This window comes from Bufo gargarizans, chromosome 1 (assembly GCF_014858855.1).
Source record: "Bufo gargarizans isolate SCDJY-AF-19 chromosome 1, ASM1485885v1, whole genome shotgun sequence".
Taxonomy (NCBI): Eukaryota; Metazoa; Chordata; class Amphibia; order Anura; family Bufonidae; genus Bufo; species Bufo gargarizans.
In genome coordinates this window covers 373,409,560-373,427,114 of record NC_058080.1, presented here as the reverse complement: position 1 = coordinate 373,427,114, position 17,555 = coordinate 373,409,560, and the positions used below count along the sequence as shown (strand labels likewise).

The window sequence follows — 17,555 nt, the reverse complement described above, 5'->3', positions numbered from 1 at the left end:
GGGAGCAGGTCACCTCCTATTGCGTCCCTAACCTGACCCTAACTCCTAGCTGCATGGGCCGACCTTTAAGGTAGGAGGACCCATGCGCAGGAACCTCGGATCCCTGACTTACCCTCCGACCGGTCCCTAGGAGTCAGGGTAATACAACCTGTTCCTTCTGGATACGGAGGAACAGGAGTCTCACTGGCCAAGCTGCAAGGAATGGGGAACAAATGCAAACCTATGTATATGGCAGGTGCTGCACTAGTTCCAGCCACCTGCCACAGCCTTGCTGACTGGATCCGTGTGCAGGCAAGCTGAAGTCCACAAATAAACAAACAGAACTCAGCACAAACTCATCCACACACCGGAACCCAGATACATGGCAGCACAGAGTTATACAGGAAAACATAAACAGAACATCACACAGACTAGACTTAAACTTATGACCACAGTGTTGGCTCTCACTGGCAGATAGAAAACACAGGAGGCTGCTCCAGCTAGCAAGGCTGAAGCAACCTACTGAGCCATGCCAAAGAGAGAGGCTATATAGGCCCAAGTGGCCACACCCAAGGGTTGGACACACCCAGTGCTACACACACTGGGAAGGGAGTTAACCCTTCCAACACCACAGAAGGGAAAATACACATAAAGGGAAAGTGCACACAATACATAAAACACAGTGCACACAACACACACACCTAACATAAAGGAAGTCAGGTGAGACCGCATGCCAGGGCAGCAAGCTGCCTAGCGACGCTCAGGCTGCTCTGCTGCTAAATATAAAACTAGTTGCCCGCGGCAACCACAAGTGAGGCCACACACCAGCGGCCCTCACCCGTGGTTGAACACCCATACAAAACCGCAGGCAACCGCATGCGGTAAAGGAGTCACGGTCATGGGCATGGCCGTGACACCGTGAGGGCTTACAATCTACATGGTATGGGAGAATGACACAGTAGGTGCGGGTTAAGTTGGTCATGGCGGTATAGAGGCAGCAGGGTCATTGGTTGTAGGCTTGTCTGAAGAGGTGGGTTTTCAGGTTTCTTTTGAAGGATTCCACTGTAGGTGAGAGTCTGATATGTTGGGGTAGCGAGTTCCAGAGTATGGGGGATGCACGGGAGAAATCTTGGAGTCGATTGTGGGAAGAGGCGATAAGAGGAGAGGAGAGAAGGAGGTCTTGTGAGGATCGGAGAGTGCGTGTGGGGGTTCTTCAAAGTAGCCACCTTTTGCTTTGATAACTGCTTTGCACACTCTTGGCATTCTCTTGATGAGCTTCAAGAGGTAGTCACCTGAAATTGTCTTCCAACAGTCTTGAAGGAGTCTTTAGACATATCCCTGTTATTTAAATCCTCTGGCAATAATGGTTGTGCATCACTCATTTCTTCCAACTGATGTGTAAATAACTCCTCTGACAGATCAAGTGAAGCGGCTGTGGTGCTAGTGTTGGTGGAGGCGGCAGGCGGGGCGAGTGGTAACTTGAGAGGTGCCCGAAGCTGAGCTGGAGGAGGATGGTGCGCCAAGGTTCCAAGCGGAAGCTGTAGAAGATTGGGTGTCCTGTGTAAGCCAGTCAACTATGTCCTCAGAACTTTTTGAGTTCAGGGCACGTGGCCTCTGAACCCTGGGCATTATTCTAGGACAAAGGAAATCACAGCACCACGACCAGGACGGCCCCTGCAGGGTTGCGTGCAAGGTACTGTGCCACCAGATATGAGTGGTGGGCAGTGGGCACAGTACAGTCTGTGGGCCTGACACTCACTGGCAGGCAATCGCAATTATATTACAGAGAAAAAAATTAAATGTACTTATATATATCAACTGCAATATATATATATATATATATATATATTATAGAAGACTTATGTACTAGCCCTATTTGCCCTTTTTGGGGTACTGTCAGGATCCTGTCCTTACAGCAGATGAGTCTTTGAGGACTGGAGTGGACACAGAACACTGGCCTAGCTAACGATTTCCCAATTAATTCAGCAGCAGCAGCACTCTCCCTGCTCTCACTAACACTGCAGCTTCAGAATGAATCTAAGATGGATGCTGTCTTTGCTTTTTGATAGGAGGTGGGAGGGTTTCGGAGGGAGGGTATGCTGATTGGCTGGAATGTGTCTTCTGAGGTACATGTGACTGTGAGGTACAGGGTCAAAGTTTGCTCAATGATGACGTATAGGGGGCGGACCCAACATCGCATATGTTCGCCCGCCACGGCGAACGCGAACAAGCGATGTTCGCCGGCGAATAGTTCGGGACATCTCTAGTTAAGAGCTCATTTGCATTTCTCCCCTCCCATTGTGAATGGATTAATGGAATTTATTTAACAAAAAAATTAAACCTATACAGCCTTTTTTCTACATAATTAAAAAAAAATCTTTATTTCGTAATAGAGTAACCATTGGATTGTAATATATTTTCCTCAAAAAGAATTTTATATAAAAAAAAATCAGAAAGTAAAAAAATCTTTTATTTTTTTTATTTTTTTAAATCATTAATTTTTTTCCACCCTGGTTTCTGATGATGCCTCTCTTCCTGAAGGCAAATGCAGCAAAAGTACTGAAAACTTTGTTTTGTCCCCTGTCGGCATGCTTCTCCACACATGCTTGAAGTCAAGTAGGCAGCGGCCTCCTTGCTTTAAGTCACGGTAACCACAAACCCTTCCCTGCCCCTTCGCTGTGACTGACAGCACTTATTCAGAGAGTTTAGCAAAGCCAGCCGAACTGCCAGCTGTCAGTCACAGCGAAGGGGCAGGGAAGGGCGGCGTGGTGACCATGCTCTCTGATATGAGAAGGGAACAAAATGCATTTTTGAGCATTCCGTTCAGTTCAGTTACGTTTTTTTTCTGGTATTGAGACCCTATGACTGATCTCAATACCGGAAAATATTAATGCTAGTGTGAAAGTAGCCTAAACTGCATGCAGTAGGTTATAGCGCAGGGAGAGCTGAGCAGATTGATATATAGTTTTGTGGGAAAAGCATCAGTAAACCTTGTAATTTATACATTTATTTCTGTCTGCTAATTCTGATTTCAGCTGTACACAGAGGAGATGTTATCAGTGGTTGATAGCATTCTCTGTGTAAGTGTGTATTCATACATAGCTATCAGTCACTGATAAATGACCCCGAAGCTTCCTACACAGACATAAAAAGGATTCTTTACAGTAAGAGCAGTGAGACTATGGAACTCTCTGCCTGAGGTGGTGGTGATGGTGAATTCACTAAGAGAGTTCAAGAGGGACTTGGATGTATTTCTGGAGTGTAATAATATTATTAGATTTCTGGAGACGGGTCGTTGATCCAGGGAGTTATTCTGATTAAATGATTGGAGTCGGGAAGGAATTGTTTTTTTCCCCTAAAGTGAGGAAAATTGGATTTTACCTCTAATAGCTAAGTGTAAATACATCAGGCATCAGTGCAGAGATCTCTCCCATCATCTATTTATCCCTAGGACTGTGACTGTGACGAGGGGACATCCTCTCCGTCTGGAGGAAAGAAGGTTTGTACACAAACATAGAAAAGGATTCTTTACGGTAACAGCAGTGATACTATGGAACTCTCTGCCTGAGGAGGTGGTGATGGTCATAAATGTGCAGCATATACTGTAGCAGAAACCGCCGTAGCTTCTGCCTCAGTTGTTTATTCTGAATTCCGCTGATCCGCTCGTGGCTTCGTTCCATTGAATGGAGCTAAACCACGAGCAGACACCTGCAATGGCTCCAAGCGACTACTATCCACACACAGCGCAATGAAGGGACATGTCACCAAAATTCTGCTCCAAATTCCAAAGGCCATATGGCTGCCCTTGTAGACTAAATGGATGTCTCTTACAAGTAAAGTAGATCATTTATTAAGACCGGCATTTAGACGCTGGTCTTAATAAAGCCCTATAGCTGGCGGGGGTTTGTTGAAGTTATAAAGAAGCGCCAGCCTCTTCATAGCTTCGGCGGATCCTCCGCCACTTCTAAATGTTTCCTAGCTGTCTTACATTTAGACTTTTTTCTATGTCTTAAACAGGAGTAGAAAATGGTAAATGAGACTGACCTGTTGGCCCTTACGCCCACGCCATGCCCACTTATTTAGACCTGTTGTAAGTGGGAAAAGTCACGGATTGCAGCACAACGGCCTAATTTTGGCATATTTCTGCTTGATAAGTCAACCTCTATTACTATGTTATGATCAGTGGTAATATACTATGAGTGTACAGTAAAGGTTTTGTCCTGTTAGTGATTCTCACTGTTTCATTCTATAGATATGATCCTGAAATCAACCAATGGACATTTATAACTCCCATGCAAGTTGCACGAATTGGGGCAGGAATAACGTCATGTCGTGGCCTTTTATATGCAGTTGGCGGATTTGATGGAGAAAACCGACTGAACACTGTAGAATGTTATCATCCAGAAAATAACCAGTGGTATTCTGTGGCATCAATGAATACTATACGAAGTGGTGCAGGTTGGTACTTCTCATCTCTTGTAATGACTGTGCACTACACCCCAGACTAACCTTCACACTACTCTGGAGTGCAGTAGTTTACTATGCTAGCATTAAACTGCTATGAATACCTATATATATTTTATGCATATTTATTTTTCCTTGAGCCAATAAACAATTGACTGTTTAGAGATACTATTTGCTGTGTTCTGATCTGGTGAGTTGAATTTGCCAAGCCTCTGGTGTGGTCTTATGCAGCACAGAGAAGTTGAGCTGGTACAGCAGGGCCAAAGAACAGATGTTGCACAGGTGGTGAAGTATCAGATGTAGCAGCGATGGTGACATTGCAGAACTGTAGTGAAGCAGAGCTGATGCGGAGATGGTGGTGGATCAAAGCTGAAAATGTCGCAGATATGGTGGTACACCAGAGTTGGTGTAGCAAAGATGAAAACGTTGCGGAGATTGTGGTGTGTCAGAACTGACAATAGTATTGAGTTGGTGGTGAAGTAGTGCTGAGGACACTGCATAGTTGATGGTAAAGCAGAGCTGAAGATGCGCACAGTGTGGCGTGGTAGAGCTCATCCAATGAAGGACAATTGCAACCAAAATGATCAATGTTTATCAACTACGCAAATGTGTACGACTACCTCTAGGAACTCGACTTCTCTTTTCAGGACTATGATGCTTCCAGTCAGTTAGTTAGAAAACCCTCCCACAAACCTTGCCTTGGTTGATTTCATAGTAATAGTTAAAAACCTATATAGAAACAGGAGAGGTCTTGAGTTCAGTAAATAATTTCTGAAAGAGCTGTTCTGGTTTTAACTTTATTTTTTAGGGAACAGAATGTTGAACAATTTTCTAATATGCATCTATTTCAAGTTTTGCTCACAGACCTTTATTATATCCATGCAGTAACCTCTCTCTAAAGGGAAAAAATGGTTTGGCTTGTTGTAGTCCTGTAAAATGCATCCATAGGAGATCTGAATAGGACTGAACATGGCATCAGTCATGTGACTCTTACATCCATGTCATGTCACCTGGCTTTAATTCCCTGCCCAGGTATCTAACAGGTGAATAGTAGTGTATTGAGGAGCAGACCATATACATAATATGTGCTATTACTACCTGTTGCAGAATCTCTTCAGCATGTCTGTCAGTGTTTATGTAGAATCATATCTCTCAGTGTATTTGAGTTTATTTACACTTTACTGTATTAACAGCATAACATCACCTAGACACAGGCAGCCATCACCTCGCCTAAAGACAAACAGCTACGTCAACGTTTTTGCTGGATCTGTCATGGATTAGCAAAAACACTTCCGTCATAATACAACCATCTGGGCACTTGGGACTTCCGGTTCCGGCGCGCGCATGTAAGGAGGAAAGCAGAGAGAGCTCCGTCTCCCCAGACAATTACAGCGGGCGTAGCCGAGACCCGGGGCTTCATTACCCCGACTGTTTCTCCCCCCAACAAACCGGAAGGTAGATGGAGAAGTTTGTGGTGCGCAGTGGCACCCCGCTGACCAGCTCGCCTCTCCCGCCGCGTGACTTGGCTGAACTTCAGAGGGGCAAGATGGCGGACGCCGGGAAGAGGATGACTCGCTCGTCCTCACAAAATTCTCAGTCGCAAGAGCCGGAGGAGTCGATACTTACACAGCTGGATAGCGCTCAGCAGGCTGGTGAGCTGGAATCCTCGTGCAGAGACATGGCCATAGCGGTGGCTAAATTATTGGCACTGGATATTAAAGCCACTCTGGAAGCTACAATCTCAACTTCTCTGCAACAGCTTCAGGCCACGGTGAACCAGCACACAGAACAAGTGCAAGAGCTTGAGCAAAGGATGGGCATTGTGGAGGACGAGCTGGAGAGAGTCCATACCCAGCTCAGGGACGTTACACAATCTAATAAGATGCTCCGAGACAAGGTGGAGGACTTGGAGAACAGGTCCCGCAGAAGCAATCTGCGTATCCTCGGTTTACCAGAGAATATTCCTGCGCACCAGCTGTCCCGAATTTGCTCGGTTGAGTTGCCGCAAGCATTGGAACCTCAGGACCCAGCAACAGTTGAGAGAGCACATAGAAACGGTCCGCCGCAAGATAACTTGGAGGCCGAGCCGCAGAGGCGACCCAGAACGACCATAGTGAAGTATCTGAAGTACGCAGATAAAGAGGCCATCTTGTTCAAGTATAGAAGGCTCCAGCAGCCGCTCAAACTGCGTGGCCGTCAGATCCTAATTTTTGGGGACTACTCCATGGAGGTATCCAAGAAAAGGAGAGCCTTCTCGCGCATATGTTCTGAACTTGTACACAAGAAAGTTAAATTTGCCCTAATTTATCCGGCGATACTGAGAGTATTTCGGAAAGATGGAGGAGTTGATACTTACCTTACACCTTCTGATGCTGCGGATGCCCTGGAGGACTGTGATCTACCAAGGGACTCAGTCACGAGATCGCCTAACGGAGGAGCGGCCTCACCAAGTGGAAGTCGCTTCGGTAATTCAAGAAACGTGCGGTCAAGAGCATCACCTGAAGCTTCTTCGAGGAGAAGGAGGGATCCTGCCTCCAGTCCAGATTGGAGATGAATGTACTGATTACCGTTGAGATAGTTGAGAATCTGTGCTGAGGGGGGTGACCCATGCCTGCAAAGAGCTCAGTAAGGAATGTATGGGTTCTCGCTCCTCGTGTTTTGATTCTGTTTAGTGGGGGAGAGGTTAACAGGCAAGTTTGATACCATGGCTATATTTTGTCTGGAGGTCGGTGAAGAGAGTAGTAGTTTTAGGGAATGGACTCTGAGCTAAGAGTATGCAGCGCTCTAACTCAGGTCGGTGCGAAAAAAGTGAAGTTCACAAAAGATTTGCTGTCTTGTTGGAGCACTTCCCAGTTCCTCAGGGAGGTGAGGGTTTGGGTGTTTTTCGGGATTACGTTGGGAGGGGGGAATGTGTTTATTATGCCATCTAATGTTATGTTTGCAATGTACCTAGTGGGCTATGTGGAGGGTTGTTCGCCGGGAACCGGCCTCCCAGAGGTGCCTCTATATCACCAATACCATCTACTCAGCTCAAATGATTAAGCTAGTCTCCTGGAATGTTAGAGGGCTGCGGTCCCCGCATAAGAGAATAACAGTTTTACATCACCTAAAGAGACTTCAGGTTGATATAGCCTTGATCCAGGAGACGCGCCTTGGGGAGGCCGATTTTTGGCGGATGCGGCGCATGTGGGTGGGACAAGTATTCGGCTCTTCCTCAGATGGAAGGAAAGCAGGTGTGATGATATTAATCCACAAGAGGCTTAGATGTGAGGTGTTATCAACGGAGGGAGATGATAGAGGTAGACTACTGAAGCTGGATCTCGATACGGATGCAGGCAAGCTAACACTGTTTAACCCCTTAAGGACACATGACATATCGGTACGGCATGTTTCCCGAGTCCTTAAGGACACATGACGTACCGGTACGTCATGTGTTGTTCCGATCACTGCCGTGCGGCCGGCTGTGATCGGAACAAGGTGCCTGCTCAAATCATTGAGCAGGCACCTCGGCTAAATGCGCGGGGGGGGGTCCGGTGACCCCCCATGTCCGCGATCGCAACAAACCGCAGGTCAATTCAGACCTGCGGTTTGTTGCGCTTTCTGCAGTTTCTGATCGCTGCGGTCCCTGACCGCGGCGATCAGAAACTTTAGTGTGGCGAAAATATATATTTATCACCCCCCCCTGCACCTTTGAATGATTTTAGCCCGGTGGGAGGTGCAGGGGGGGTGTTGCGGGCGGTGGGGGCGGTGCGGGAGGCGGGCGGTGCGGCAGGCGGGATCGCGATCCCCCGTCCGCCTCCCATTGAATAATCGTTGGTGTAGAGTGGGTATACCAGGGTGCCAGCACATTGCTGGCACCCTGGTATAAACGGCTGACATCGGTGATGCGATGTCAGCCGTTTAACCCTTTCCATACAGCGGTCCGTACGGACCGCTGTATGGAAAAAGTTAACAGTAAGAGGGAGCTCCCTCCCTCTCCGATCGGGGGGCTGCAGTGCCTTTGCAGCCCCCCGATAGAGAGGGAGAGAGCCCCCAGACAGCCCCTCGCAGCCCCGTCCTTACCCTTCCCCGTCTGCGCAGTTCTGACCACTACTGAGCAGACGGGGAAGGTTCCCATGGCAACAGGACGCCTGATCAGGCGTCCTGCTGTCCATGGTGCTGAACAGATCTGTGCTGAAAGCATAGATCTGTTCAGTGTAAGTAAAATACAGTACAGAGCCCTATATAGAGTACAGTACTGTATTATACAGACATCAGACCCACTGGATCTTCAAGAACCAAGTGGGTCTGGGTCAAAAAAAAAGTGAAAAAAAGGTAAAAATCAAAAAACACATTTATCACTGATTAAAAATTAAAAAAATAAAGTTCCCTACACATGTTTGGTATCGCCGCGTCCGTAACGACCTGATCTATAAAACGGTCATGTTACTTTACCCGAACGGTGAACGCCATAAAAATAAAAAATAAAAAACTATGATGAAATTGAAATTTTGTCCACCTTACTTCCCAAAAAAAGGTAATAAAAGTGATCAAAAAAGTCGCATGTACGCCAAAATTGTAACAATCAAACCGTCATCTCATCCCGCAAAAAATGAGACCCTACTTAAGATAATCGCCCAAAAACTGAAAAAACTATGGCTCTTAGACTATGGAAACACTAAAACATCATTTTTTTGGTTTCAAAAATGAAATCATTGTGTAAGACTTACACAAATAAAAAAAAAGTATACATATTAGGTATCGCCGCGTCCGTATCGACCGGCTCTATAAAAATATCACATGACCTAACCCCTCAGGTGACCACCGTAAAAAAATAAAAATAAAAACGGTGTAAAAAAAGCCATTTTTTGTCATCTTACGTCACAAAAAGTGTAATAGCAAGCGATCAAAAAGTCATATGCACCCCAAAATAGTGCAAATCAAACCGTCATCTCATCCCGCAAAAAATGAGACCCTACTTAAGATAATCGCCCAAAAACTGAAAAAACAATGGCTCTTAGACTATGGAGACACTAAAACATTTTTTTTGTTTTAAAAATGAAATCATTGTGTAAAACGTACATAAATAAAAAAAATTGTATACATATTAGGTATCGCCGCGTCCGTGACAACCTGCTCTATAAAATTACCACATGATCTAACCTGTCAGATGAATGTTGTAAATAACAAAAAAAAAAAACGCTGCCAAAAAAGCTATTTCTTGTTACCTTGCCGCACAAAAAGTGTAATATAGAGCAACCAAAAATCATATGTACCCTAAACTAGTACCAACAAAACTGCCACCCTATCCCGTAGTTTCTAAAATGGGGTCACTTTTTTGGAGTTTCTACTCTAGGGGTGCATCGGGGGGCTTCAAATGGGACATGGTGTCAAAAAACCAGTCCAGCAAAATCTGCCTTCCAAAAACCGTATGGCATTCCTTTCCTTCTGCGCCCTGCCATGTGCCCGTACAGCAGTTTACGACCACATATGGGGTGTTTCTGTAAACTACAGAATCAGGGCCATAAATAATGAGTTTTGTTTGGCTGTTAACCCTTGCTTTGTAACTGGAAAAAAAAATTAAAATGGAAAATCTGCCAAAAAAGTGAAATTTTGAAATTGTATCTCTATTTTCCATTAAATCTTGTGCAACACCTAAAGGGTTAACAAAGTTTGTAAAATCAGTTTTGAATACCTTGAGGGGTGTAGTTTCTTAGATGGGGTCACTTTTATGGAGTTTATAATCTGGGGGTGCATCAGGGGGGCTTCAAATGGGACTTGGTGTCAAAAAACCGGTCCATAAAAATCAGCCCTCCAAAAAACAAACGGCGCACCTTTCCCTCTACGCCCCGCTGTGTGGCCGTACAGTAGTTTACGACCACATATGGGGTGTTTCTGTAAACAGCAGAGTCAGGGCAATAAAGATACAGTCTTGTTTGGCTGTTAACCCTTGCTTTGTTAGTGGAAAAAATGGGTTAAAATGGAAAATTAGGCAAAAAAATGAAATTCTCAAATTTCATCGCCATTTTCCAATAACTCTTGTGCAACACCTAAAGGGTTAACGACGTATGTAAAATCAGTTTTGAATACCTTGAGGGGTGTAGTTTCTTAGATGGGGTCACTTTTAGGGAGTTTCTCCTCTAGGGGTGCATCAGGGGGCTTCAAATGGGACATGGTGTAAATAAACCAGTCCATAAAAATCAGCCTTCCAAAAACCAAACGGCGCACCTTTCACTCTACGCCCCGCTGTGTGGCCGTACAGTAGTTTACGGCCACATATTGGGTATTTCTGTAAACGGCAGAGTCAGGGCAATAAAGATACAGTCTTGTTTGGCTGTTAACCCTTGCTTTGTTAGTGGAAAAAATGGGTTAAAATGAAAAATTAGACAAAAAAATAAAATTCTCAAATTTCCTCCCCATTTGCCAATAACTCTTGTGCAACACCTAAAGGGTTAACAACGTATTCAAAATCAGTTTTGAATACCTTGAGGGGTGTAGTTTCTTAGATGGGGTCATTTTTGGGTGGTTTCTATTATGTAAGCCTCGCAAAGTGACGAGACCTGAGCTGGTCCCTAAAAATTGAGTTTTTGTAAATTTCAGAAAAATTTCAAGATTTGCTTCTAAACTTCTAAGCCTTATAACATCCCCAAAAAATAAAATATCATTCCCAAAATAATTCCCTATTTAGGAAAATAGAATTGGAGCTAGGCAGGTGGACCAGATTGCCTCTTTCGCTTTTCGGAAGGGCTTACCTGTTAAAAATGGTAAGTTTCGCGAGATTGCTCTATCCACTTCAAACAATACCCCTCCTACTGACACATATTGATGTTAGCAGGATCCAAAGAGCTTTTGTACGGTTCCTTTGGCAGGGAAAACGTCCTAGAATAGCATACGATAAGCTTTGCCTCACTAAGTGGGAAGGAGGTCTCCAGATGCCATCAATAAGGAGATATAACCTAGCCTTATTATTTAGACATGTTAGAGATTGGCTGACAGGCACCTCATTTTTCTCAAATACCCCCCATAGAAAGTGAATTGGTAGCACCTTGGGATCTAGTAGCCTTGTTGCACACTAGAATAAGAGATCTCCCTAAACCGTTCAAAGATTATGTAGTTCTGAAGGACACTCTGGCGGCATGGCGGAGCATGCGTAAACTATATAAATTGCCCATGTATATTACTCCTAATATGCCATTGTGGAATCTCCCAGCATTTCCGGAGGGTAGGCATTCGGGTCTATTTAGACTGTGGAAGGGTAAAGGGATTCTCGTATTGCGACATTTACTGAATGAGGGAGGTACTGAGCTTTTATCATGGCCTGAGGTCCAATCCAAGTATCAGATCCCAGCCTCTCATTTTCTGTCTTATAAGCAGATACACTCTTACTGTAGGGTGCAATCAATGACTCTGGGAGACCCTGAGAGATTGGCCTGGTTTGGGGCCCTGGTGGGAGCACAGGGAAACTCTTTATCTGATCTGTATAGAAGAATGCAGAATATTCTCTCTACCCCAATAGGGGATAAAGTATATAAGAGGTGGGAAGAAGAACTAGGGGAGGATGCAGTCACTCCTAAATTGAGGGAAGGGATGGAGAGGGTGAGACAGGCAATCGCAAATGAAACGTGGAGAGAGATGCATTTTAGGATCCTCCATAAGGCTACGTATGCCTTTGATCTGTCCTATAGAGACGCGCCCGCGCACTATCTGAGATGGTGCCCAAAATGTTCACAGCAGAAAGCTAACCTGTTGCATGGGCTTTGGCATTGCCCTCACTTGAAATCTCTGTGGGAAGACTCTGTCGGGTATATCCAGCAAGTCTGGGGAATAAAACTGCAAATGTCACCTTTGCACTGCATCTTCCATTATATTCCACTGGATGAAAAGGGAGAAATATCCCATTCTACTAGTATTAAAGGGATACATTTATTCCTTTTGGCAGTGGTAAAGACCATACTTAGACACTGGATATACCCCACAGTTCCTACATTTCAAGAAGCACTGGGGGTTATGAAATATGTCATGTATCTGGACAGGCTAGATGTGGAGAGTAGCAAGGAGAGGTCCGCAAAGCAGTTCTTTCATACTTGGAAAAGATTTATTGTGCATTCTTTGACTCCGACAGAAGTATCTGAGGTTGTTAGGCCTTTTGTACATACTAAGTGGTATCTGGAAGGGAAATTGAAGGGCACATTAGGGGGGCTGGAGGTAGTCTAGAGGGAGATAACAGTAGTGATCGTTGACGATACTGCATTTGACTGCGAGCTACTTGGCCCGGCGGTTCTATTGTGAGACACTGACATGGCATTGTGAGACGGTTGGGAGGGGAGGGAGGGAGTTATTTGTTAAGGGGGGGAGAAAATTGAAAAGTCGGATATGGCACGTATTATTTGCATGCTGGACAGATGTGTATGTTATTGTGAGAGACGGATTGTGTATCCATGCCTGCGAGCATGAATTCTTATAACCTGTACACTTGTATGCTGCCTATTTCTCCGAAATAAAAATTGTTTTAAAAAAAAAATAAAAATAATACAACCATCTGCAGTTGTATTATCTCTAAAATAGCCAAAGAGCCTTTTGTGTCAGAGAAAACGGCTCTATCTCCATTAGGGGTGGGTGATAATTTTAAGCATGTGCTATATGCGATATATATCGCGATATATTCTATATTTCGGGGGGGTTACACTTTTTAATTTTTTTTTTTTTTTACTTTTTATTTAATAACTATTAGCCTCCTTAGGGGCTAGAACCCTTGTCCTATTTACCCTAATAGAGCTCTGTTTGGGTGAATAGAACTTCACACACTCCCTGCTGCTCTGTGCATAGTAAACACAGTAGCAGGGAGCCGACTATGGCAGCCAGGGCTTCAGTAGTGTCCTGGCTGCCATGGTAACTGACCGGAGCCCCGCAATTACACTGCTGGGGCTCCGATTAGAAGCTGCCACCCTTGGGCCACCAATGATTTAATCGTATGCCGCAATTAATATAATACTTCGAAGAGGGAAAGTAGAAGGGAGGGGCTGTGGCCACTGCGCCACCAATGAATATAGTTAATATGCCTGAATACAAACGTAGCCTGCATGTGCCGGCATTATCCCAAACCTGGCCTCTATTGACAATGGGGACAAAACTGAAGCGTTTTTCCCCGCTATTGAGATGCTATGACTGATCTCAATAGCAAAAAGTGAAAACGCAGATGTGAAAGTAGCCTTACCCCTAGCACTGTACAGCTTATCTCTGGCATCAGTTGTTAGAGAGGGCTTGTCACCTGGAAACACTTTTAAACTTGCATATCTCTCTCAAATGGTCCTGCTCCCTTGAATCATTTTTGAAAGCCATTAGATTTTTGGAGAAGATTTGTTCATTCAGGGATCTATTCTGAGATTTGGAGTTGGGAAGGAATTTTTTTCACTAAGATGAGGAAAATATAGTTCCACCTCATTAGGGTGTTTAACCTTCCTCTGGATCAGCTTTGCATGTGAAAGGCTTTTTGAACGATTTACGATGAACCTCTACATTGTCAACTAACGCCCTTTTATTATTAATTAATGTTACCCTTCTTTTCTCTGACAGGAGTTGTGTGTTTGGACAATTATTTATATGCTGTTGGAGGATATGACAGCAGTAATCAGCTAAACACTGTAGAGCGGTACAACATAGACCACAATTACTGGGAGTCTGTAGCACCAATGAAACACAAAAGGAGTGCGCATGGCCTGGCTGTGCACCAAGGAAAGATTTATGCTCTTGGTAAGATTTCCATTGCATGGCAAAAAATGACAATCTGGTTAAAGAGATGCCACCTTTTACAAAATTTCAGTTAGAGAACCTAAAAAAAAAAATAATTCTCAGATTCGAATTAGCAATTCAGTACTAATAATTTAAAACTATGGCTACACTGCGACTTTGCCTGTGAAGCCCGTTCATGGCAAAAGTCCAAAATGTAGCCCTGCCTGCATTGCAAAGCAAATAGGGCCACACTGCAATCTGCAGCCTGTATTGAAAATTGAGGCCACTAAACTGCCACCAACCAGTACTCATGAATGGTAACAGGTTGACAATTATCTCCCTCTATACTCTGGAAGAGTTGGCTTAATTAGGATCTATCACCTGTCTGCAGTGCAATCTGCAGGCAGTATGTTATAGAGCAAGAGGAGCTGAGCAGATTAACATATAGATTTGCGGGAACTTGTTATTTATTCTTTTTTATCTTTTTATTCTGACTTCAGTTCAGTGTTACCAGTGTGTATACATAGAAAGCTGTCAGTCGCTGATATTTGTCCACAGGGGAGGTGTTATCAGTGATTGATCACATTCTCTGTGCAAGTGTGTATACATAGATAGCTGTCAGTCACTGATAGTTGTACACGGGGGAGGTGATATCAGTGATTTATAGCATGCTCTGTGTAGGTGTGTACACAGAGATAGCTGTCGGTCACTAATAGCTGTACATGGGTAGGTGTTATCACTGATTGATAGTATTTTCTGTGTAAGTGTGTATACATAGATAGCTGTCAGTCACTGATAACTACACAGGAAAGGTGTTATTAGTGATTGATGGCATTTTCTGTGTAAGGCGGAACGGGTGCGGACCCATTCATTCTCTATGGGGAAGAAATGGATGCGGACAGCACACAGTGTGCTGTCCGCATTTGCGGAGCGCGGCCCCGATCTTCGGGTCCGCAGCTCCGCAAAAGATATAGAAATGCCTATTCTTGTCCACAGCTGCAGACAAGAATAGGCATTTCTATAGGGGTGCCGGGCGGGTGTGTTGCGGTTCTGCAACACACCACGGACGTGTGAATGGAGCCTAAATGTGTATACATAGGTGTCAGTCACTGATAGTTGTACACGGGAGATATTATCAGTGATTGATGGCATTCTTTGTGTGTATACAGAGATAGCTGTCAGTCACTGATAGCTGTACACTGAGGCAGTTGTCGTTATATGAAGAGCAGAGGTTTAAATGTATAAATTACAAGTTTTGCTGAATCTGCCAAGCTTCTTCTCTATAACATGCTGCCTGAAGATTACACTGCATTTCATGGTGACCGTTCCTCTTGAAAACATGAGTCAGTTAATAAAAACCTAGATTTGCTGCCTTTTTGTTAATATTTCTTTTATTTCTTTGTTTTGTGTCTGTTCGTATACAAAGCTGCTTTTAATTCTACTTTATTTTGAACCAAACAGCTAACAGCGGAACTGTTATCTAATTTTCCGCAGCAATATTCTGACTTTATATGCAGTAAAAATGATTGGTGCAATATCTAAGTACTGTATTTACAATGTGACTTTTTATGTAAATTCAATCTATGATATCTTATTCAAGATGTTCATACTTATGCCTGGTTTTCCCTATTGCAATAAACAATTATGGCCTTGTAATATCAATTATTTACCCAGCAATCAAAAGTCATGTCAATTCAGATTATCTTCAAGAAAGTATAACCTCTGCAGCTGAATTGACAGTTGAATCTTATCTGGGTACTGTACCTGTATTTTTGCTTACTGTACCTGTATTTTTACCTTTGGTTCCTTTGTAAGACACAGGTGGATTTTGAAAAAAACCTAAATTGTTTAATACAAAGAATTACTGTCACTATTTTCTATGTCATGGAAGAAAAACAGGCAAAAGTATGTTTATAATAAATTGACAATTTTATTTGAATCCTTATAGATGCCAAGAATGTGCTTTATCATATGGAGCACACCAAAGCTTTCAAACAAAACAGCTGCTCTTGCAGTAATGCTAGCTCTTTGGGGGTAGATTTCATGATTCTTAATAAAATATCTAACTTAAAGGAGTAGCCAAAAGCAGTATGTTATAATACATGTGCATTTCTTCTCACAGGTGGTTTCAATGCTGAAGGTTTTCTTTCTTCTGTGGAATGTTACTGCCCAGAAAGTAACACATGGAGTGAAGTGGCAGAAATGCCCATAGGGTGCAGTGGCATGGGCGTAGCAGTCACCATGGAGCCATGCCCGGACCAGCACAAGGACATTGAAGAGGGTTAATTGAAGATGTTTGCATACACTACTGCTTCTAAAATCCTACTGGTTATAAACAGAGCTACTTGGTTCCGATTTGTTACCTGTGAGGGATTATGATCCTGAATACAGTTTAATATGATATTTAGCTGAATCTTTGTGGGAATAAAGTTCATGAGGAGACATGAAGTACAGGGAGGACGGAAAGAACAGACTGTGGTAATGTGGGGCTAGGGTAATGGAGACTGCATACAAGAGCTGCTGCTCATTAGCCACATCTGCTCATGAACTCAATTCTAACAGAGATTCAGCTAAAGATCTGTATTCAGGATCATAATCCCTGACAGGTAGAGATGAGGATGAGGCAGCTCTTTACCTCATTGTTGTAAAGTAACTTGTCCTCCTATGTGATTAGGACAGATTTTGTGTGTACTAATAGGACGGCGACCATTTTGTTTCTTCTAATGATTGCTTTCCAGACAAAACGATCCATTATAACTAATAGAAAAAGGTATTTGGGAATATATTTATAATGAAGTAATATTAAAGTATTTTCTTTTTCTTAATTCCCGGAGAACCCCTTTAAGGGTGCATTCACACGCCCGTATATATTTTGCAGTCCGCAAAACACGGATCCACAAAAAATACACATGACAATGTGATGTCCATGTTGTTGTTTTTTTCCCCGGATCCATTCTAACAATGCCTATCCTTTTCCGTAAAACAGATAAGAATAGGACGTGTTATCATTTATCATCAGAACGAAAGATAGAAGCAATAACAATAAAAGAAATGCATTACAAAATTACATCCATCTTCATAAATTATTATTTTAAAGGATGTTGTTGCAAACTGTCAGAGAAAACTGATCCAGGTCATGACTGATCCGTCTTGCTCCGCATCCCAGGACGGAAAGGAAACCTCAGCATGCTGCGGTTCGCTCTCCGGTATGAGAACGGAATGCATTTTGGAGCATTCCGTTCTGTTCAGTTACGTTTTGTCCCCATTGACCACGAATGGGGACAAAACGGAAGTGTTTTTTCCAGTATTGAGACCTTATGACAGATCTCAATACCGGAAATTATTAACGCTAGTGTGAAAGTAGCCTAACATGTTATATAGTTTTTAAGTGTGGATTATCGTAA

At 43.6% G+C, this 17,555-nt stretch overlaps 1 protein-coding gene across 3 annotated transcripts in view; it reads left to right on the top strand.

Moving 5' to 3' along the window:
* Window positions 1-16,639, top strand: part of LOC122931000 (kelch-like ECH-associated protein 1A) — an 80,659-nt gene extending 64,020 nt beyond the window's left edge. For 2 of the 3 annotated variants that reach the window (XM_044284840.1, XM_044284848.1), the window contains 3 exons: window positions 4,232-4,437; window positions 13,996-14,172; window positions 16,274-16,639. In XM_044284840.1, the coding sequence (XP_044140775.1) occupies window positions 4,232-4,437; window positions 13,996-14,172; window positions 16,274-16,437 (547 nt within the window). In that variant the 3' untranslated portion in view covers window positions 16,438-16,639. The remainder of the gene's footprint in view (window positions 1-4,231; window positions 4,438-13,995; window positions 14,173-16,273) is intronic. The other variant, XM_044284860.1, reaches the window with a different exon arrangement.
* Window positions 16,640-17,555: the final 916 nt, after the last annotated feature.